At 44.6% G+C, this 19,085-nt stretch overlaps 1 protein-coding gene across 1 annotated transcript in view; it reads left to right on the forward strand.

The window, feature by feature from the left end:
* LOC125448670 (zinc finger CW-type PWWP domain protein 1-like) overlaps window positions 1–18,625 on the forward strand; it is a 41,428-nt gene extending 22,803 nt beyond the window's left edge. The window contains exons 8-10 of the mRNA XM_059642678.1: window positions 3,065–3,128; window positions 5,354–5,497; window positions 18,249–18,625. Coding sequence (XP_059498661.1) covers window positions 3,065–3,128; window positions 5,354–5,497; window positions 18,249–18,625 — 585 coding nt within the window. The remainder of the gene's footprint in view (window positions 1–3,064; window positions 3,129–5,353; window positions 5,498–18,248) is intronic.
* The last annotated feature ends 460 nt before the right edge of the window (window positions 18,626–19,085 follow it).

Genomic DNA, 19,085 nt, shown 5'->3' on the forward strand with positions numbered 1-19,085 from the left:
AAAGCTGACGTTTCGGGCCTAGACCCTTCATCAGAGAGGGGGATGGGGAGAGGGAGCTGGAATAAATAGGGAGAGAGGGGGAGGCGGACCGAAGATGGAGATAAAAGAAGATAGGTGGAGAGGGTATAGGTGGGGAGGTAGGGAGGGGATAGGTCAGTCCAGGGAAGACGGACAGGTCAGGGAGGTGGGATGAGGTTAGTAGGTAGGAGATGGAGGTGCAGCTTGTGGTGGGAGGAAGGGATAGGTGAGAGGAAGAACCGGTTAGGGAGGCAGAGACCGGTTGGACTGGTTTTGGGATGCAGTGGGTGGAGGGGACGAACTGGGCTGGTCGTGTGGTGCAGTGGGGGGAGGGGACGAACTGGGCTGGTTTAGGGATGCGGTAGGGGAAGGGGAGATTTTGAAACTGGTGAAGTCCACATTGATACCATATGGCTGCAGGGTTCCCAGGCGGAATATGAGTTGCTGTTCCTGCAACCTTCGGGTGGCATCATTGTGGCATTGCAGGAGGCCCATGATGGACATGTCATCAAGAGAATGGGAGGGGGAGTGGAAATGGTAGTCAATAGATGTGGAGACACAGGAAAACACCATCACAGAGCACAGTCTGTGTAGTGTATCTGCTGAGAGTGATCACCAGATGAGCCTAAATCGGAACAGAAACAGAAACAATTAAAGAGGCCAAGTGGTTTTATCGCTGGACTATTAGCCCAGGGATTCAGGTAATGCTGTAAGGACACGGGGTTTGAATCCTTCCATGGCAGATGATGAAACTTGAATTCAATATGAAAAGAAAATCTGGAATTAAGAGTCTAATGATGATTGTAAAGCCATTCTCATCTCTCGAGAAAATCCATCTGGTTCAGTAGTGCCCTTTAGGGAAGGTACCTGCTGTCCTTACCTGGTCTGGCCGATAGCAATGTGATTGATGGTTAACTGCCCTCTGGGCATTTAGGGATGGTCAACAAATGCTGGGCTAGCCAGCAACACTCACATCTGTGAATGAATTTTTGAAAACATGCTTTTTTCTCATGACCACCACCAATGGTTTCATTGTCTAGCTTTTCTTTAAATTCTAGCCTTGATTAATTGACTTTAACCCCACGCGATGGAGGCAATAGACAAGTGGTATTATCGTTGGACTGTTAACCCAGAGATCCAGATAATGTCCTGGGGATGTGGGTTTGAATCCTGCCACGGCAGACGGAATGTGAATTCAATAAAATATCTGGAATTAAGAATCTAATGATGACCATGAATCCATTGTCAATTGTTGGGGAAAACCCATCTGGTTCACTAATGCCCGTTAGGGAAGGAAACTGCCATCCTTGCCTGCTTGAACCTACGTGACTCCAGACCCACAGCAATGTGGTTGACTCTTAACTGCCCTCTGGGCAACTAGGGATAGGTAATAAATGCTACCTGGTGAGTGACGCCCTCATCCCATGAATGAATTAAGAAAACCACCCACTGAGGTAGGATTTGAACTGACAACACTGGATTGGTCAAGTGACATTACCACTTTGCCAACACCTCTTCTACCAAGCTCCCATATCATTGTCAGAGCTGAACACTGGAGCTAGTCAGAGTGCCAACATTCTCTCAATAAAATGTTCAAAACAAAGTTCAGACCACATGGTAAATTGGGACCTGTGTTGAACAGTTGCCATCTTTGTGACGTGGAGAGTGTGAGCTACCAGGTATATTGTAACAACTTCAGACTATGTACAACTAGAGAACTTGTTAGTTCATTACTGATCAGGAAGATGTGATCCCACCATTGACACAGGGGCAGAGCAACCATCAGTCTCAAAGGTCCACCATTCCACGGCAAAGGAAACGGATCAGCAATAATAGCTACCACCGCAACAGCACTCACCATGAGAATGCCACTCCCTGGGTAAGGAAACAATGTCCTAGGAACAGCAGATACCAGACCAACAGCCAATGACAACACACATGCGTACCATTAGGAGATCAAAATAAAGATTATGTATGCTATACATATGCAGTGACTGGCAGAAGCAGAACTGTCGAAGGTGCTTTATCAATGAATGACAATTTTCTTTGTGGCCATGTGCACTGAGTAACTTGTTTAACTTGCAAATAACAGAATGTGTAACTTTTTTATGAATGGGGGACCCTTGGAGAAATGTAATTGTATTTAGTATACAGACAGGCTTACTGTAGTCATGTAACCTGTACCGTTGATATATATGCCTCTGCACAGAGTCCAGTGGCCGACAATAATCATCCATCACTTGAAAAAGGCATTAACCTGATGCATCCATTAACAAGCTGACATAACTGCCTCCTACGTTTCTACTGAAGAACAGGTGTTCTTTTAAAAGAAACATTTCAGGGATATTGTATGTGTATTCCGCCTTATCTAGACATACACCGTTTCAATAGAGAAGATGGCTGCTGGCTGGGAACCAGTGGAGCCTGGTCAGATCATGTGGAATCATTTATATAAAGACTGTAATGTCTATATTTTAAGCTTTATTTTTTATTTTACCTAATTTAATCCTGTATATTTGCAATGTAGTGTAACTTTTTTTCTTTATTTTCTCTTTTTTATATACTTAAGATGACACCATATGTTGGTGACATTGTACACTGCACTCCTGTTCTTTAGTAGCTTGAGTACGCATGATAATAAATCTAATTATAATTCTAATAGAGATTGCTAATCATCATGATCGGAAATAGGGAATCTTGACTCATTTTCCCCACACTCTTTCCCCTGCTGCCCCAAAACCATCTATTGCAATATGCAATTCATATCGAGTCTGGCATAGTCCTGTTCTGTGCAGTTTAGCTACCCAAGAGATAAGCCAGTAAGTAGATTATCCTGAATAGCATGTGGGGATTTTTAATTATGGGAACCTGTGGGAATTCATTTGATGATTTCCAATTGTGCTACGCGTGGCTGTACTCATTCCTTGAGATATAATTAAGGCTAAATATAATCAGAAACATGACATATTAATATGTGAGAAATGCATGTTGTTTTATGGCTTTAAATTTCAACTTTTGTTTATTTTCAAAATGTGCTTATTTCCAGGACTGTGCAGAGAAGGAGACTGAAACCCATCAGCTGCGAGCCAGAAAGGGAAAAGAGAAGAATGGTACAATTTATATCGATATATTTACAACATAGTGAAAAACCCAGGTGAAAGTTCAATATGCTTAAGGTGCGACACAACCAAAATTAGAAAGTTTAGGAAAACATCAAATCAGGAAAGGCAGACGCGCACACACACACACACACACACACACACACACACACACACACACACACACACACACACACACACACACACACACACACACAGTGCACCGCATTGGACATGGGGTCTTGGGCATTGGGATGTCGTCCTGTGGCTGTACAAGACGTTGGTGAGGCCATTTTTGGAATACTGCCTTCAATTCTGGTCTCCCTGTTATAGGAAAGACGTTCAAACTGGAAAGGGTTCAGCGTAGAATTACAAGGTTGTTGCTGGGACTGGAGGGTTTGAGCTATTCAGTGATGGTGAATAGGCTGGGGCTATTTTCCCTGGAACATCGGAGACTGGGGGGTGACCTTTTAGAAGTTTATAAAATCATGAGGGGCATAGATAGGGGGAATAGCTAAAGTCTTTTCCTCAGGGTAGGGGAGTCCAAACCAGAGGGCATAGGTTTAAGGTGAGAGGAGAAAGATTTTGAAGGGACCTAAAGGGCAACTTTTTCCACATAGAGGGTGGTGTACATATGGAATGAGCTGCCAGAGGAAGTGGTGGAGGCTGGTACAAATACAACATTTAAAAGGAACATGGAAGGGCACATGGATAAGAAGGGTTTAGGGGGAAATGGGCCAAATTCTGGCAAATGGGACTAGATTAATTTAGGATATCCAGTTAGCATGGGCGGGTTGGACCAAAAGGTCGGTTTCCGTTCTGTATGACTCAATGAGTGCAGCCAGGGCTGCGAAGGAGTGTGTCAGGGATTGGTTGGATTGGGGGGTGGTCCGTACATTCCTTCAAAGCAGTTTAGGAACCCACAATCACCTTGTGGTACTTGACTAAAATAAAACGAAGAGCTGTGGATGCTGGGAACTGAAACAAAAACAAGAATTGCTGGAGAAACCCAGCAGGTCTGGCAGCATCTGTGGAGAGGGAAACAGAGCTAACGCTTTGAGACCAATCTTCCATGAAGAAGGATCACTGGACTTGAAACGTTAACTCTGTTTCTGCCTTCACAGATGCTGAATTTCTGCAGCATTTTCTCCTTTTGTTGGTGGTACTTGACATTGCTTGTTATCTATATGCAGCTGAGCACCAAATCTAAGCTGATCCTCCTGTGTTGTTCTGAGGAGGCACTGCTTTCTTGCGAGTCTACTCCTTGGGTGAAACATTAATCCAGGACACCATCCGGTCTCTCAGTTGGACACAATACATTCCATCCCATCCCTAATTGCCCTTGAACAGTGTGTCTTGCTGAAACATTTCAGAAGGCAATTACAGAGTCATACAGCGCGGAATCACACACTTTGGTCCAAATAGTCTGTGCCAACCAGATAGCCTGATTTAACTTAGCCCCATTTGGCCCATGTCCCTCTAAACCCTTTCCTATGCATGTACCCATCCAGATGCCTTTTAAATGTAATTGTACCAGCCTCCACCATTTCCTCTGGCAGCTCATTCCACATTTGCATCACCCTGTGCGTGAAAAAGTTACCCCTTGAATCTATTTTGAACTCCCCCACCTAGAAAAAGACCTTTGCTATTCACCCTAACCATGCCCCTCATGATTTCATAAACCTTTATAAAGTCACCCTTCAGCTCTGATGCTCCAGGGATAAAAGCCCCAGCCTATTCGGCCTCTCCCTATGGCTGAAACTCTCCAACCCCGGCAACATCCATGTAAATCTTTTCTGCTCCCTCTCATTTTAACAACATCTTTCTTAGAGAGGGGTAACCGGAATCGTACACAGTGTCTCAAAACTGTATTCACCAATGTCCTGTACAGGCACAACATGAAAACATTAAAGAGTCAATCACACTGAGTTGGGTAAAAAAATAGTTAGGGAAAAATCCACCTAGCTCACTGATGTCTTTTAAGGAGTGAAATCTGCTATCGTTCCTGGTCTGGCCTACATGTGAGCCCAGATCTACAGCAACGAGGTTGACTCCTAACTGTCCTCTGGGCCATTAGGGATGGGCAGTAAATACTAACCTAGTCCATGTCCTGTGAATGAATGCATTAAAAAGATTGGAGATGTGGGAGGAAATACTCATGTGGTGCACCAGAAGAATTACCCCATTATTAAAAACCCACAGCACGCTAATGAGTCACTTATCATTTTGCACCACAGGTGATGTTCACCTCGCTGCTGGTCCAAAGAAACCGGGCAAACAGAAATCTCCAGCACATCTGGTTAGGAAGATGTTACCGAACAACTCCAAGTGGTTTAGAGACCCCACCTTGAAGAGGGACAGCAGTGGGGGCAATCAGGAAGGTGAGCCGTGTAACAGTTGCTAGTTGCAGCTTGGGTACAGCACCCTGGAGTGAGGTGTAATAATGTGAGCCAGGCACACAGAAACCTTCCTCTTGCAAATTTTTAGGGAATCTGCTGAAAAACCTTGCCCTGTTCCTGTCATTGAAAGCCCCATGAAAACATACTCACAGACTCATCCAGCATGAAAACAGACCCTTCAACCCAACTCATCTGTGCCATCCAAGTTTCCTAAACAAAACTAGGTCTGCTTAGAACATAGACCACTACAGTGCAGTACAGGCCCTTTGGCCCTCGATGTTGCGTTGACCTGTGAAACCAAACTGAAGCCCATCTAACCTATGCTATTCCATTGTTATTTGCCTGCATTTGGTCTATCTCCCACTAACCTTGGGGTGGCGGGGTGGCTCAGTGGTTAGCACTGCTCCTTCACAGCACCAGGGATCCAAGTTTGATTCCATCATCAGGCTGTGTGGAGGTTGCACACTGAATTGAGTTAGCTTTATTGTCACATGTACTCACAAGAGTACAGTGAAAAGTTCTTTCCGTGTCCGGGGAGGATTTCCTCCTGGTGCTCTGGCTTCCTGCCACAGTCCAAAGATGTGCAGGTTACTGTGGATTGGCCATTGGAAACGCAGAGTTACAGGGATAAGGGCAGGGGTGTGGGTTAATGAAATGCTTAACATATCCATGAGTGAAAACAATGTTAGTATGTGCATCATTTTGTAACTTGTGGAACAGTGACAGTATCCCTACCCCTGGACTGGAAGGTCCAGGTTCAAGTCTCGCCCACTCCAGAGGTGTGTCTTTTTGGAAGGCAATGGTTTAGTGATGTTTTCACTCAAGTTGTTTTTCTTATTCAGAAATGGAATAAAGGTTTCACTGACCAGGCAGCATTTATTACCCATTCCTAATTGCCCAGAGGGCAGTTGAGAGTCAACCACATTCTGTGGGTCTGGTGTCACATGTAGGCCCAGACCAGGCAAAGATGGCAGTTTCCTTCCCTAAAGGACATCAGTGAACCGGATGGGTTTTTCCAACAATCGACACTGGATTCATGGTCATCTTTGGACCCTTAATTCCAGATATCTTACTGGATTCAAATTCCCCATCTGCTGTGGCGGAATTCGAACCCGGGCCCTCAAATCTTTACTTGGGTCTCTGGTTTAACAGTCTAGTGATAATACTACTAGGCCATTGCCTCCCCTTAACAGCGTTAATCAAGAAACTCAGCCAATGTTCTGGGAACCCGGGTTCAAATCCCACCACAGCAAATGGTGGAATTTGAATTCCATAAAGAAATATCTGGCATTAAGAGTCTAATGATGACCATGAGTCTATCGACAATTGTTGGAAAAACCCATCTGGTTCACTAATGCCTGTTAAGGAAGGAAACTGCCATCCTTACCTGGTCTGGCCTACATGTGACTCCAGAACCACAGCAATGTGGATGGCTCTTAACTGCCCTCTGGGCAATTAGGGATGGGCAATAAATGCTGTCATAGCCAGTGCCACCCATATCCCTTTAGTGACCAGAAAAAAGAGCAGGTTAGTTAGAAAGATAGTTTGATTAATTTTTTTTAAGTATTAGGGACAGGCGTCAAATTGGTCTCCTCAGTATTTAGCTTAATCATGATCTAGCTGCATTGAGATTTGAGCTTTTAAGGTTGTGCTGCAGCTCTGTTGACAAGTGATTCAAAATAACAGGAAAGCTTCTGCAAAGCACAGAGACCTGATTCGGGGATGTAAGCAGGGCCTTGATTGACAGATAGAGCGGTGTTGGCCATGTGCTGAAGCAAAATGTTGCATCAAAAACTCTGCCAGCGGAGAGTTTATGCTCACAGATATGTCTCAGGCCTGTAAAAACTTGGTTCTCATGAGAGCATAGTGTCGACATCAACAACACAGCCTGACTGGATCATTTTTCTCGCCGTGAGTGTAGTGATTGGAACCAGGCGCCTGCTGTGAAGGAGTCTCAGTTTCTTAACTTGCCCTGCGTGGGGTCTATTGCACGCCCCATTTCTCCTGATGTGAGGCAGTGTCCCTGCTCCTTGCATTACCCTCTGCACGTGTTTCCAGCTGTGCTTGTCCCTCCTGCTGTGAGGTGATCCCTCTGCTTGTGGCCTTCTCTGAGAAGGTCCTGTCTCCTATTGTTTGCTGAGTGGGCTGGAAGACATGGAACATATAAACATGATTCATTTTCAACATTTACCTTTACAACAATTAAAAACGTGGCAGTAACTTTGTGAGCCATTTCCTGTCTTAGCTTAGGAGGATCTAATGGAAATAGTTTGATGTTGTAATGAACCCTCCCAAACATTCTGTGATTTTAAAGAGCTAATATTTTAATCCCCTATGTCAGCCTGACTGAATCCAATAGCCTTTTCTGGAAAAAAAATTGTGGGATGCGGGCGTGGCTGGATCATCACTAGCATTTGTAGCCCAGTCCTAATTGCCCCTTGAACTGATTGGCTTGCTCGGAAAATTCAGAGGCATGTTAAGAGCCTGGACTCACGGTTAGGCTAGACTGGGTAAGGATGGAATATTTTCTTTCCCTGAAGAGCCTGGTGGGTTTGGACATAATTGTTGATGCCGTCACTGAGCGGAGTTTCCCAAGCTCAAATTTTATTCGTTGAAAATTTAAATTCTACCACCTACCTTGGGTGGGAGTTGAACCCATGTCGCTGGAGCGTTAGCCTGGGCTGAAAGATTACCATTCCAATCGCATTAACATGAGGCCAGCATATTCCCTTTGCAGGCTGTTAAGATTTCTTTCACTTAAAGACATCAGATAGGTCTTTATGTCAATCGATGATGGTTGTCATGGTCACCATTGGTGAGACCAGCTCTACAATTCCAGATTTTATTTGCTGAATTTAAATACCACCAGTGCTGTGGTGTGATGGAACCCAGGGGATTAATCTGGGCCCCAGGACTATGAGTACAGTGGTTTCACCGTAATGCCACTCCATCATTTATAAACTCTCTGTTATCCATGAAACTAATGGTGCCTTGTGGTGGACAGTTCTCCAAACAGAGGAGACAGAAAACAGTTTGAAATAACTGCATAGAGGCCAGTGTCCTGTCAGCAAGTCACCCTTTATTTTGTGTGCACAGTACATGGACTGTGACCAGCCAGCTCAAAACCAGTCCCTAGACTGCGAAGACCATCTGAATCTCCAGTTTATATTGATCAGACAGGGCTCCCTGATTGGCCCAGATTAACAACATCAATCAAGGATCTCGTCATCACTGAGATCTACCTGGTCCTGGTTCCGATCACTACATAGCTGAATATTTTTACATAATAATTGCGGGTCAAGTTGCCAGTTTGAATGGTGTCCCTTTTAGCCTAGTGAATGTTGAAGGAGGAATTTCTTCAGCCAGAGGGTGGTGAATCTATGGAATTCATTGCCATAGACAGCTGTGATGGCAAAGTCATTGAGTCTATTTTAAACATAGATAGGTTCTTGATTAGTGAGGGGGATCAAGCGTCGCGGGAGAAGGCAGGAGAATGGGGTTGAGAAACATATCAGCCATAATTGAAAGATGAGTCAATGTGCTGAATGGCCTAATTCTGCTCCTGTATGTTACAGTCTTAAGAAAGTGAAGCTGTTTACAACGTGACCAATATATTGATCATTGAGGTGATCTCGTGGAGTAGATAGTCTGCTCATTGTGGAACCCATCCCTGATTTTTGTTCAGTGAGAATGGTGAAATGATACAATGATGGACTTCGGTAAGGCATTTGATAAGGTTCCCCATGGCAGGCTGATGGAGAAAGTGAAGTCACATGGGATCCAGCTGGATGGATAAAAAACTGGCTCGGCAACAGGAGACAGAGGGTAGTAGTGGAAGGGGGTTTCTCAAATTGGAGACCTGTGACCAGTGGTGTTCCACAAGGATCTGGGCTGGGACCACCGTTGTTTGTGATATACGAAAATGGTTTGGAGGAAGGTATAGGTGGTCTGATCAGCAAATTTGCAGATGACACGAAGATTGATGGAGTAGCAGATAGTGAAGGTAACTGTCAGATTATAGCAGAATATAGATAGATCAGAGAGTTGGACAGATAAATGGCAGATGGAGTTCAATCCGGGCAAATGCGAGGTGATGCATTTTGGAAGATCAAATTCAAGGGCGAACTATACAGTAAATGGAAAAGTCCTGGGGAAAATTGATGAACAGAGAGATCTGGGTGTTCAGGTCCATTGTTCCCTGAAGGTGGTAATGCAGGTCAAGAGAGTGGTCAAGAAGGCATATGGCATGCTTTCCTTCATTGGGAGGGGTATTGAGTACAAGAGTTGGCAGGTCATGTTACGGTTGTATAAGACTTTGGCTCGGCCACATTTAGAGTACCGTGTACTTTTCTGGTCACCACATTACCAAAAGGATGTGGACGCTTTGGAGACGGTGCAGAGGAGGTTCACCAGGATGTTGCCTCGTATGGAAGGCGCTAGCTATGAAGAGAGGTTGAATAGATTAGGATTATTTTCATTAGAAAAACGGGAGATTTGAGGGGTGGACCTGATTGAGGTCTACAAAATCATGAGGGGTATGGACAGGGTGGATAGCAAGAAGCATTTTCCCAGAGTCAGGGACTCAATTACTAGGGGTCATGAGTTCAAAGTGAGAGGAGGAACGTTAAAGGGAGAACTGCGTGGAAAGTTCTTTATGCAGAGGGTGGTGAGTGCCTGAAACACGTTGCCGGCGGAGGTGGTAGATGTAGACACGATAGTGTCTTTTAAGATGTATCTGGACAGGTACATGGATGGGCGGGGAGCAAAGGGATACAGACCCTTAGAAAATAGATGACAGGTTAGACAGATGATCTCGATCGGCGCAGGCTTGGAGGGCCGAAGGTCCTGTCCCTGTGCTGTAATTTTCTTTGTTCTTTGAAACAAAAGTGGAAAATCTGGAATACAAGTAGAAAGTTCTGGAGAAACTCAGCAGGTCCAGCATCATTCGCGGAGAGAGAAACAAAGTTCATGTTCAAAGTCCCTGTGTTCTCAGTCATAGAATTGTATAGTATAGAAGAACGCCCCTGTGCTGACCTATCTACACTAGTCCCACTTCCTTGCCGTAGGCCCATAACCTTGAATGTTATGACGCTTCAAATGCTTGCCCAAGTACTTTTTAAAAGTTGTACCTGTCTGCTTTGATGCAGAGTTAGCATTGGTACAATGAACTAAACGGCCTCCTAGGTTTAAATATTGCATACTTATCAATAGATCCAAGATAACCATTCCTTAAGAACTGCGTATCTGTGCTTGCTGTCCAAAGTAGCGATTCACCAAGTGGCACTCCCTGGTCTTCTCCCTGTAACCTTGTCCATTCTTCCCTTTCTGAAGATAATCCACTTGCATCTTGAAAGCCTCGATTAAAACTGCCCTCACCAAATTCTCAAGCATCCCAGATCCTAGCATCTCGCTGTGTTGAAAAGTTTATCCTCATGTCATCTCATCACAAAAGGGAAGGCAACGGCATAGTGGTGTTATTGCTGGACTATTAACCCAGACACCCAGCTAGTGTTCTGGGGACCCATGTTCAAAATCTGCCACAGCAGATGGTAGAATTTGAATTCAAAAAAGTTCTGGAATTAAGAGTGTGAAGATGACGATGAAACAGTTGCTGATTGTCAGGAAAATCCATCTGATTCACTGTCCTTTAGGGAAGGAAAATGCCATCCCTTACCTGGTTGGCCTACATGTGACTCCAGACCCAAATGTGGTTGATTCTTAACTGCCCTCTGAGGGTGGGGCGATAAATGGTCCCCTCATTCCATGAAAGAATAAAATAAAATTCATCACTTCTTTTGACAGTGGCTGTCTAATATTGCTGTAAAAGGCAGAGTTGAAGTATTTGTAAATGTAAAACAGTTTATTTTAGAAAGTGATTGACTAGAATGTTCTTTTTGCTCCTCTGCTTATTTTTGATTAACATTTCTGGAATGTTTTGGGTTAGCCTGAGTGCTGATGATGTAATAGGTGGAAATGGCTGGGAGCAATTATTGAATATGAGAACGTGCGGAGGAGACTGAGTGTCATTAGTCAGAGAGTGAAAATTGGGTGTGAACAAAGGCAATTCTGTCTTCCTGCTGTAATAAACACCCATTAATCTTGAGATTTGCAGTCACCCAAGAAATTGAGAGACTCTAGACTTAAAAGCTGTGAGTTTGTCTCCCACACAGCCTGTCACTTTCAACATGCTTTCCAGTATGGGGAGGTTCATCTGCTTCGGGTAAGGCTGTGTTGAAAGTGAACGAGTTGAGGAGCGGGTTAACAGTCACTGCCTTCCTCCTATCTTCATTCACCAACCCTTGTAATGCAGTGTGTTAACTCACTTCATTGCTTGAAATAGTACATTCCTTCTTCCCCTTCTGAATTAACATTTCCTGGAATTGTAATCCTGAAAATTGAATCTTTGATATAACATGCAAATATTAAACATTTCCATCTTTCTGCTATTTTAATGGATGCTACCTTGTTGATAATGTTGATTTTGCTTTGTGCCCTTCCTATATAGTTGTAACCTTGTATGCCTCGCTCTGTCTAAGCACCCAATGATTTTTTGTCTTTGTTGCTATGATCTGCCTGTACTGCTCACAGAACAGAACTTTTCACTGTATGTAGGTACATGTGACTACAATAAATAAATCAAAATTCATTCTCAGCATTTTATGGCCAAAATTAAAATATAGACCAGAGGGTTTGGTAGTGTAGTGACTGGTCCAGGCAAATACTCTGGGAACATGTGTTCGTATCCCACCGCAACAATTGGTGGAATCGTACAATCCCCACTGTATAGGAAGAGGCTATTCGGGCTTATTGAGTCATCACTGACATGCCAAAGAGCCTCCACCCAGACCCACCCTATCCCTGTAACCCTGTATTTCCCACAGCTAATCTACCTAGCGTACGCATCCCTGAACACTAGGGGCAATTTAGCATGGCCAATCCACCCTAATCTGCACACCTTTGGACTGTGGGAGGAAACCGGAGCACCCGGCAGAAACCCACACAGACACGGGGAGAACGTGCTAACTCCACACGGATACAGCTGCCCGAGTGTGGAATCGAACCTGGGTCCCTCGCTCTGTGAGACAGCAGTACTAACTGCATGGGCTTTAAATTCAGTTCATGAATCTCGAATTTAAATCCAGTCTCGGTTCTGGGGACAATAACAGCCATCACGGATTGTTGTAAAATCCCCAAGTGGTTCACTCCTGCCCTTTAAAGAATGAAATCTTCTGTCCTTACTTGGTCTGGCCTACGTGTGACCCGAATGTTGTTGGCTCTCAACTGCCCTCAGAAGTGGCTGAGCAAACCCCTCAGTTTAAGGTAAATTAAGGATGGGCAATGACTGCTGGCCTTGTCAGATATGCCTTCATCCCCAGGAAGGAATAAAAGAAAAATCAGATCCACGTATGTTAAGGGCTGAAGCATTATTTCACACAGCTTAATTTTCAACGATAGTCATTTACAAAATCTTCCTAATTAATTCAGCAATTGTGTAATTGAAATTACTCACATGCAATGCCCCCTGAGTGACTGATTGTTTTCTGGGAGATAATTCTACAGTTCTGGTGACTCACCTGATGTGTGTGAATCTGGGCAGAGAGTGTAGTTGATCATCGACAGCATCATTTGGAAAAGACCAAGTCCTGTCCTTACATAATGACCTCATGTGCAAAACAGTGGCAGAGCCTTCTCTCCTGACTACTCCTGCACTTTAATGACAGCAGTCATTAAATAAAGGGTGGAAGCAGATATCATTGAGGACTGTTTTTATTCTTGTCTGGGAATGCTAAAGACAACTGTGGCAGTCTATCTGGAAACAGCATTTGCTGAGAGCTGGACTTTGTGCCCATTTTAGGTGGTACAAACATCAACAGCAGGAGCAGAAAATTCAACCTCAGAAGCCATTCTGTTAGATCTTGGGTGATCTGTCCCTCAGCTCCACACCCCTTACAACACTAATATATTTATCAATTTTGAGATGTTCAGTTGATTCTTACCTAGCTGCAACAGAGTTTCCAAAAAGATTTCGAGATTACTGCTGTCTTTTGTCTGACAAAGCGTTTCCTGATACCAACAACACATTCCAGTCGTATAACATCCAGAATGTAAGAATTCAAAAAGCACTTGATGGCTCAGTGGTTAGCACTGCAGCCTCAAGGCACCAGGGACCCGGGTTTAATTCCACCCTTGGGTGACTGTCTCTGTGGAGTTTGCACGTTCTCCCCGTGTCTGCGTGGGTTTCCTCCGGGTGCTCCTGTTTCTTCCCATAGTCCAAATGCGTGTAGGCTAGGTGGAGTAGCCATGGGAAATGCAGGGATATATGATGGGTAAGGTGGTGGGTGGGATAATCTTAGGACGGTCAATGTGGAGTCAATGGGCCGAATGGCCAGTTTCCACATTGTAGGGATTCTATGATTAGCTGTTAAGGCATAAAAGCTAGAGACAGGTCTTCCAGAGTGACATTCAGAAATATCTCCCAACTCAAACAAATGTTGTACTCTTTTGCAAACAGCAGTCAGTGTGAGCTCACGGGATGATTTTAAATCTGATAATTCTGAGGAATATCGAGCAAAGGTGGTGTTTGGAGTTAAGTCACAGATCAACCATGGCAGAGCATTTGAGAAGGCTGAATAGCCCCTTCAGATCTTATACTTCTAAAACTTCCCCAGGAGCTCAAACCAGTATTATCAAGCAAAATTAGACACAGCGCTACAGGCAGGTGACCAAATATGGGGTCAAAGGTATATTTTAAAGCCTGTGTCAGAGAGTAATAAAGTTGAACATCACAGAAGCAGTCCCTTTGGTCCAATTCATCCATACCTAAAATTCTAAATTAATCTGGCCCCATCTGTCCACATTTGGCCCATATCCCTTGAAACCCTTCCTATTCATGTACCCGTCCAGATGTCTTTTACATGTTAGCCATGATGTGGAGGTGACATTGTTGGACTGGGAAAAACAAGGTCAGAAATCACACACTGCCAGGTTATAGTGCAACAGGTTTATTTGACAACACAAGCTTTCAGAGCCTGAATCCTTCTTCAGGTGTTAGTGACAGAGGGAGTATTAGACATAGAATTTGTCAGGAAAAGATCAAACGTTCACACCATTAATGAGGATGTACTAAACAAACATGAGATGCTGTTAAATCTTTAATCAGTTAGAAAGTTTTAATTGATTAGTATGTATGTACAAATCCCCAAATTCCTTTCAAGTCACAGTCCTGAGAGAACTAAAGATTTTATCATTATAAAGAAGAAGTGACTTTTTAGGTCAGACAATGTATGTTAGGTGTGAGACTTTGTTTAGAATTTGTTTGTGTTTTAGTTTGGAGTCAGACTGGTTTTATTTCCAAAGTAGGAATTTATAAAACACTATATTGACTGACTGTATATAAATTGAGTGCTTTTTGAACAACATACAAAGTATCTGCAAATACAAATTCATGGCATAGATTCATGCGTGTGTGTGTATGTGTGTGGTGTGTGTGTGTGTTTGGGATAGAGTGAGGGGGTGAGAAGAGACACCCCCTCGCTCATGCACACACACACATACATTCTCCCCTCCTCCTTTCTTTCTCTCTCTCTCTCTGTCTCTCACACACACACGCACGCACTCTAACCCCCTCAGAGATAGTAATAACTGCCGGTGCTGGAGTCAGAGATAATACAGTGTGGAGCTGGAGGAACACAGCAGGCCAGGCAGCATCAGGGGAGCAGGAAAGTTGACGTTTCAGGTTGGGACCCTCCTTCAGAACTGGGGAGGAGGAAAGGAGCTCAGAAATAAATAGAGAGAGGACAGGTGGGGTTGGGGACTGTAGGTGGGATGGTGATAGGTAAGAGAAAAGATGGACAGGTTGTGTCACGTCAAGGAAGGTAGGTTCTCTCTCCCACCCTCACAAACATTATAAAATCCCTATGACATCCCTTTGGCCCAACAAGCCCACACCAATCCCTCCCCATACAACTCACCTAATCTTCACATCTCTGAACACTATGGGGCAATTTAGCACAGCCAATCCATCCTAGCCTGCATATCTTTGGAACGTTGGCGGAAACCAGAGAACAGTAAAGGAATTAAGGGTTATAGTGAGTGGGCAGGTACATGGAGCTGAATCTCAAAGATCAGCCATGATCTTATTAAATGACAGGGCAGGCTCGGGGGGCCAGATGGCCTACTCCTGCTCCTAGTTGTTATGTATGTTTTTAGCTAATGAAGGGGCAGTGAATTTACCCCAAGGTTACTGACCAGGCGTTGCTTCAGCCCTGAGAGGCACTGGCTGAAGATGCCTATACCATCTTCCCTGATGGACAGGCAGCAACAGTGCAGTTGTTGTTGGAAATCTAGCAATCCATTCCAATGTGAGGAATTTTGCAATGGTAGATTGGTATTAACATTCCCAGATTGTGGATCAGTAGATGGAGATCTGTGAGTGGAGCCTGGAGCGTCATATAGTCACTAGATTAGATTAGATTAGAATCCCTACAGTGTGGAAACAGGCCCTTCAGCCCAACAAGTCCACACCGCCCCTTGGAGCATCCCACCCAGACCCATCCCCCTATAACCCACACACCCCTGAACACTACGGGCAATTTAGCATGGCCGATCCATCCTAACCTGCACATCTTTGGACTGTGGGAGGAAACCGGAGCACCCGAAGAAACCCCATGCAGACACGGGGAGAATGTGCAAACTCCACACAGACAGCTGCCCGAGGCTGGAATCGAATCTGGGTCCCTGGCGCTATGAGGCTGCAGTGCTAACCACTGAGCCACCGTCCAGGATTTTTCTGGTTCTTGTGCCTTCATTCACTGGACCATTAAGGATTTCAGGTGAATTGGCCTTATGGGTATAGGGATTCTTTCGTGCTGCAGCAATAGCAACTTCAATTTATGTAGCTCCTTTAACATAGTAAATCGTCCCAAAGTGCCTTGCGGGAGCAATTATTGAACAAAGTCTTGATGCCAAGCAACTCAATGAGCGATTAAGAGCAGTCACAGGAAGCTTGATCAGAGGTAAGTTTTAGGGAGCCACTGAAACCCACATTGACACTACAGTCTAGAAAGCACAACAACATCTTTACTTCCTCGGGAACTAAGGAAATTCTGCTGGTCCACCAGGACTCTTACCAATTTTTATAGATGCACTACAGAAAGCATCCCATCTCAATGCATCACAGTATGGAATGCCAAAACCACAGGAAGTTACAGAGAGTCTTGAGCACAGCACAACCCATCACACAAACCAGCCTTCCATACCGGTTATACTCTCCTCCATCCTCTTCTGTCGGGCAGAAGTTATAAAGCACGTACGAACAGATTCAAGAGCTGGAGCTCATTAGAAGCGGAAAGAGAGAGTCAGCATGGTTTAGGGAGGAAATTCCAGATCTAGGCAGTTGAAGGTGATGTTAAGACGAAGGAAATTTGTGATCTAAAATGGGCTGAATTGGAGGTGTGCAAAGAACATGGAGGGGCCCAGTCCATGGAGGGAATTGAAAACAAGGAGTGGTGAAAACTGAGACACAATCAGACCAAAAGCCCATTGTAGGCCCCATGAGCAAGAGTGGCGGTTGAACAGGACTTGCTGTGAGTCGGCTGTGGGGCAGCAGAGATTTGTCTAAACCCAGGAGCAAGAACAACAGGCAGACACAATTACTGCTTACACTCGCAGTGTGTTGTTAATACAGAACCAAGAGCAGACTGCCTCAACCCTCTGCGGATCAGTGAAGAACCACTCCCAGCAGGTCATCACATCTGCAGGTGTATGCGCCATGGGTTAGAGACCAGGCTGTCATATTGATTTATTGTTGTCACATACAGTGAAGATACAGTGAAAGGGGTCACTTTGCTGCATGCTGTACAGGCAGGTCGTGCCATACGAAGTGCATCAGGGTAGCAGAACAGAGTGCAGTTAGTGTTACAGCTGCAGAGAGGGAGATGAGAATTATCATGTGAGAGGTCCATTCAAAAGTTTAATAACACAGTATTGAAGCAGTTCTTGAATTTGTTCATATATGTTTCATAGCTTCTGCCCGACAGAAGAGGGTGGAAGCGAGTATAACTAGTATGTAAGGCTGGTTTGTGTGATGCAGTCTCAAGAATGCTCACGACTCTCTGTGACTTCTTGTGGTCAGGGGAAGAGCAGCTGCCATACCATGCTGTGATGCATTGAGATAACAAGGTGTAGAGCTGGATGAACACAGCAAGCCAAGCAGCATCATAGGAGCAGGAAAGCTGACGTTTCTCAGCGACTGTGAAAGAGAGGAGGAACACACATGTATTAACGGAGGCCAAAAGGAGAAACAGCAAGTGCAGAAAAGCTAAATTTAGTGATCCTTGTAGACAGCCACTGAAACCCACATCGAGACGACGGTCAACGAAGCACAACACCGTCAGCCTTCCTGCTCCTCTGATGCTGCTCGGCCTGCTGTGTTCCTCCAGCTCTACACCTTGTTGTCTCAGATTCTCCAGCATCTGCAGTTCCTGCTATGTGTGATGCATTGAGATGGGATGCTTTCTGTAGTGCATCTATAAAAATTGGTAAGAGTCCTTGTGGACCAGCAGACTTTCCTTACCTCCTGAGGAAGTAAAGATGTTGTTGTGCTTTCTTGACCGTCGTCTCAATGTGGGTTTCAGTGGCTGTCTACAAGGATCACTAAATTTAGCTTTTCTGCACTTGCTGTTTCTCCTTTTGGCCTCTGTTAATACATGTGTGTTCCTCCTCTCTTTCACAGTCGCTGAGAAATCAGCTGCCTCAAATGGGATTGAAGAGGTGGAGCCCATGCCTCAGAGAGCCAAGGGGACTGAAGACAAAGTTACGGGACATGGTCGTGTTCAGCACAAGGCTTGCTTCAGCCCTGACCCTGACTCCCACACACTGCCGCGCATTGCAGCTGAAAAGGAATCTATGATGGCGAAGAAACATCTGCTCTGGGAACACCCATCGCCTCCCAGAGATGGCCTGGCCAGTGAAGGCTTTACCAAGCTGCTCCAAGAGGTTGTTGAAAAGAAACAAGATGCAGATAGCTTCTCAGATAATGACATGGCAGTCTTAACATTGAAGAAATCAGAAGATGAAGAGGAATTTGCTGACTTCATGTTCGAGGAGTGAATGAGTGTAACCATCATTGTGCTGCACCTTACACCAGTGCTCCACAAATGTATCAGTTAATCTCAACTGTAGAGCTCGTATATTCAGTACTGAAAACAATAGCTCAAGTGTGGTCGATGAAACCATGGTTTGTTATGATAGTTACTTAGAAGCAAGGGTCTGTGGTAGGCTAACTATTTGGGCTGTGTTCCAGAGGTTTATTGTAAGGCTATCAGATTTTCAGTCTATGATCCAGCTGTTCACTTGAGTACTACCACATGTCTGAATGGTGACCCTGAGGTTTATTTTTGTGGATCCACCGCACGTTTGAGATGTACGGTTACTGAAGTTTGGCCAAAGATTTTAGTTTAGGTTTTGTCTCATATGACACCAGGTTTTAGATAATGCTGACTTCAGATGGTTGCTGTAACATACATGGTATTGATGTGGTGTCTGGGCAAATGCCTCTCCTGATTTAGAT

This window comes from Stegostoma tigrinum, chromosome 45, assembly GCF_030684315.1.
Source record: "Stegostoma tigrinum isolate sSteTig4 chromosome 45, sSteTig4.hap1, whole genome shotgun sequence".
NCBI lineage: Eukaryota > Metazoa > Chordata > Chondrichthyes > Orectolobiformes > Stegostomatidae > Stegostoma > Stegostoma tigrinum.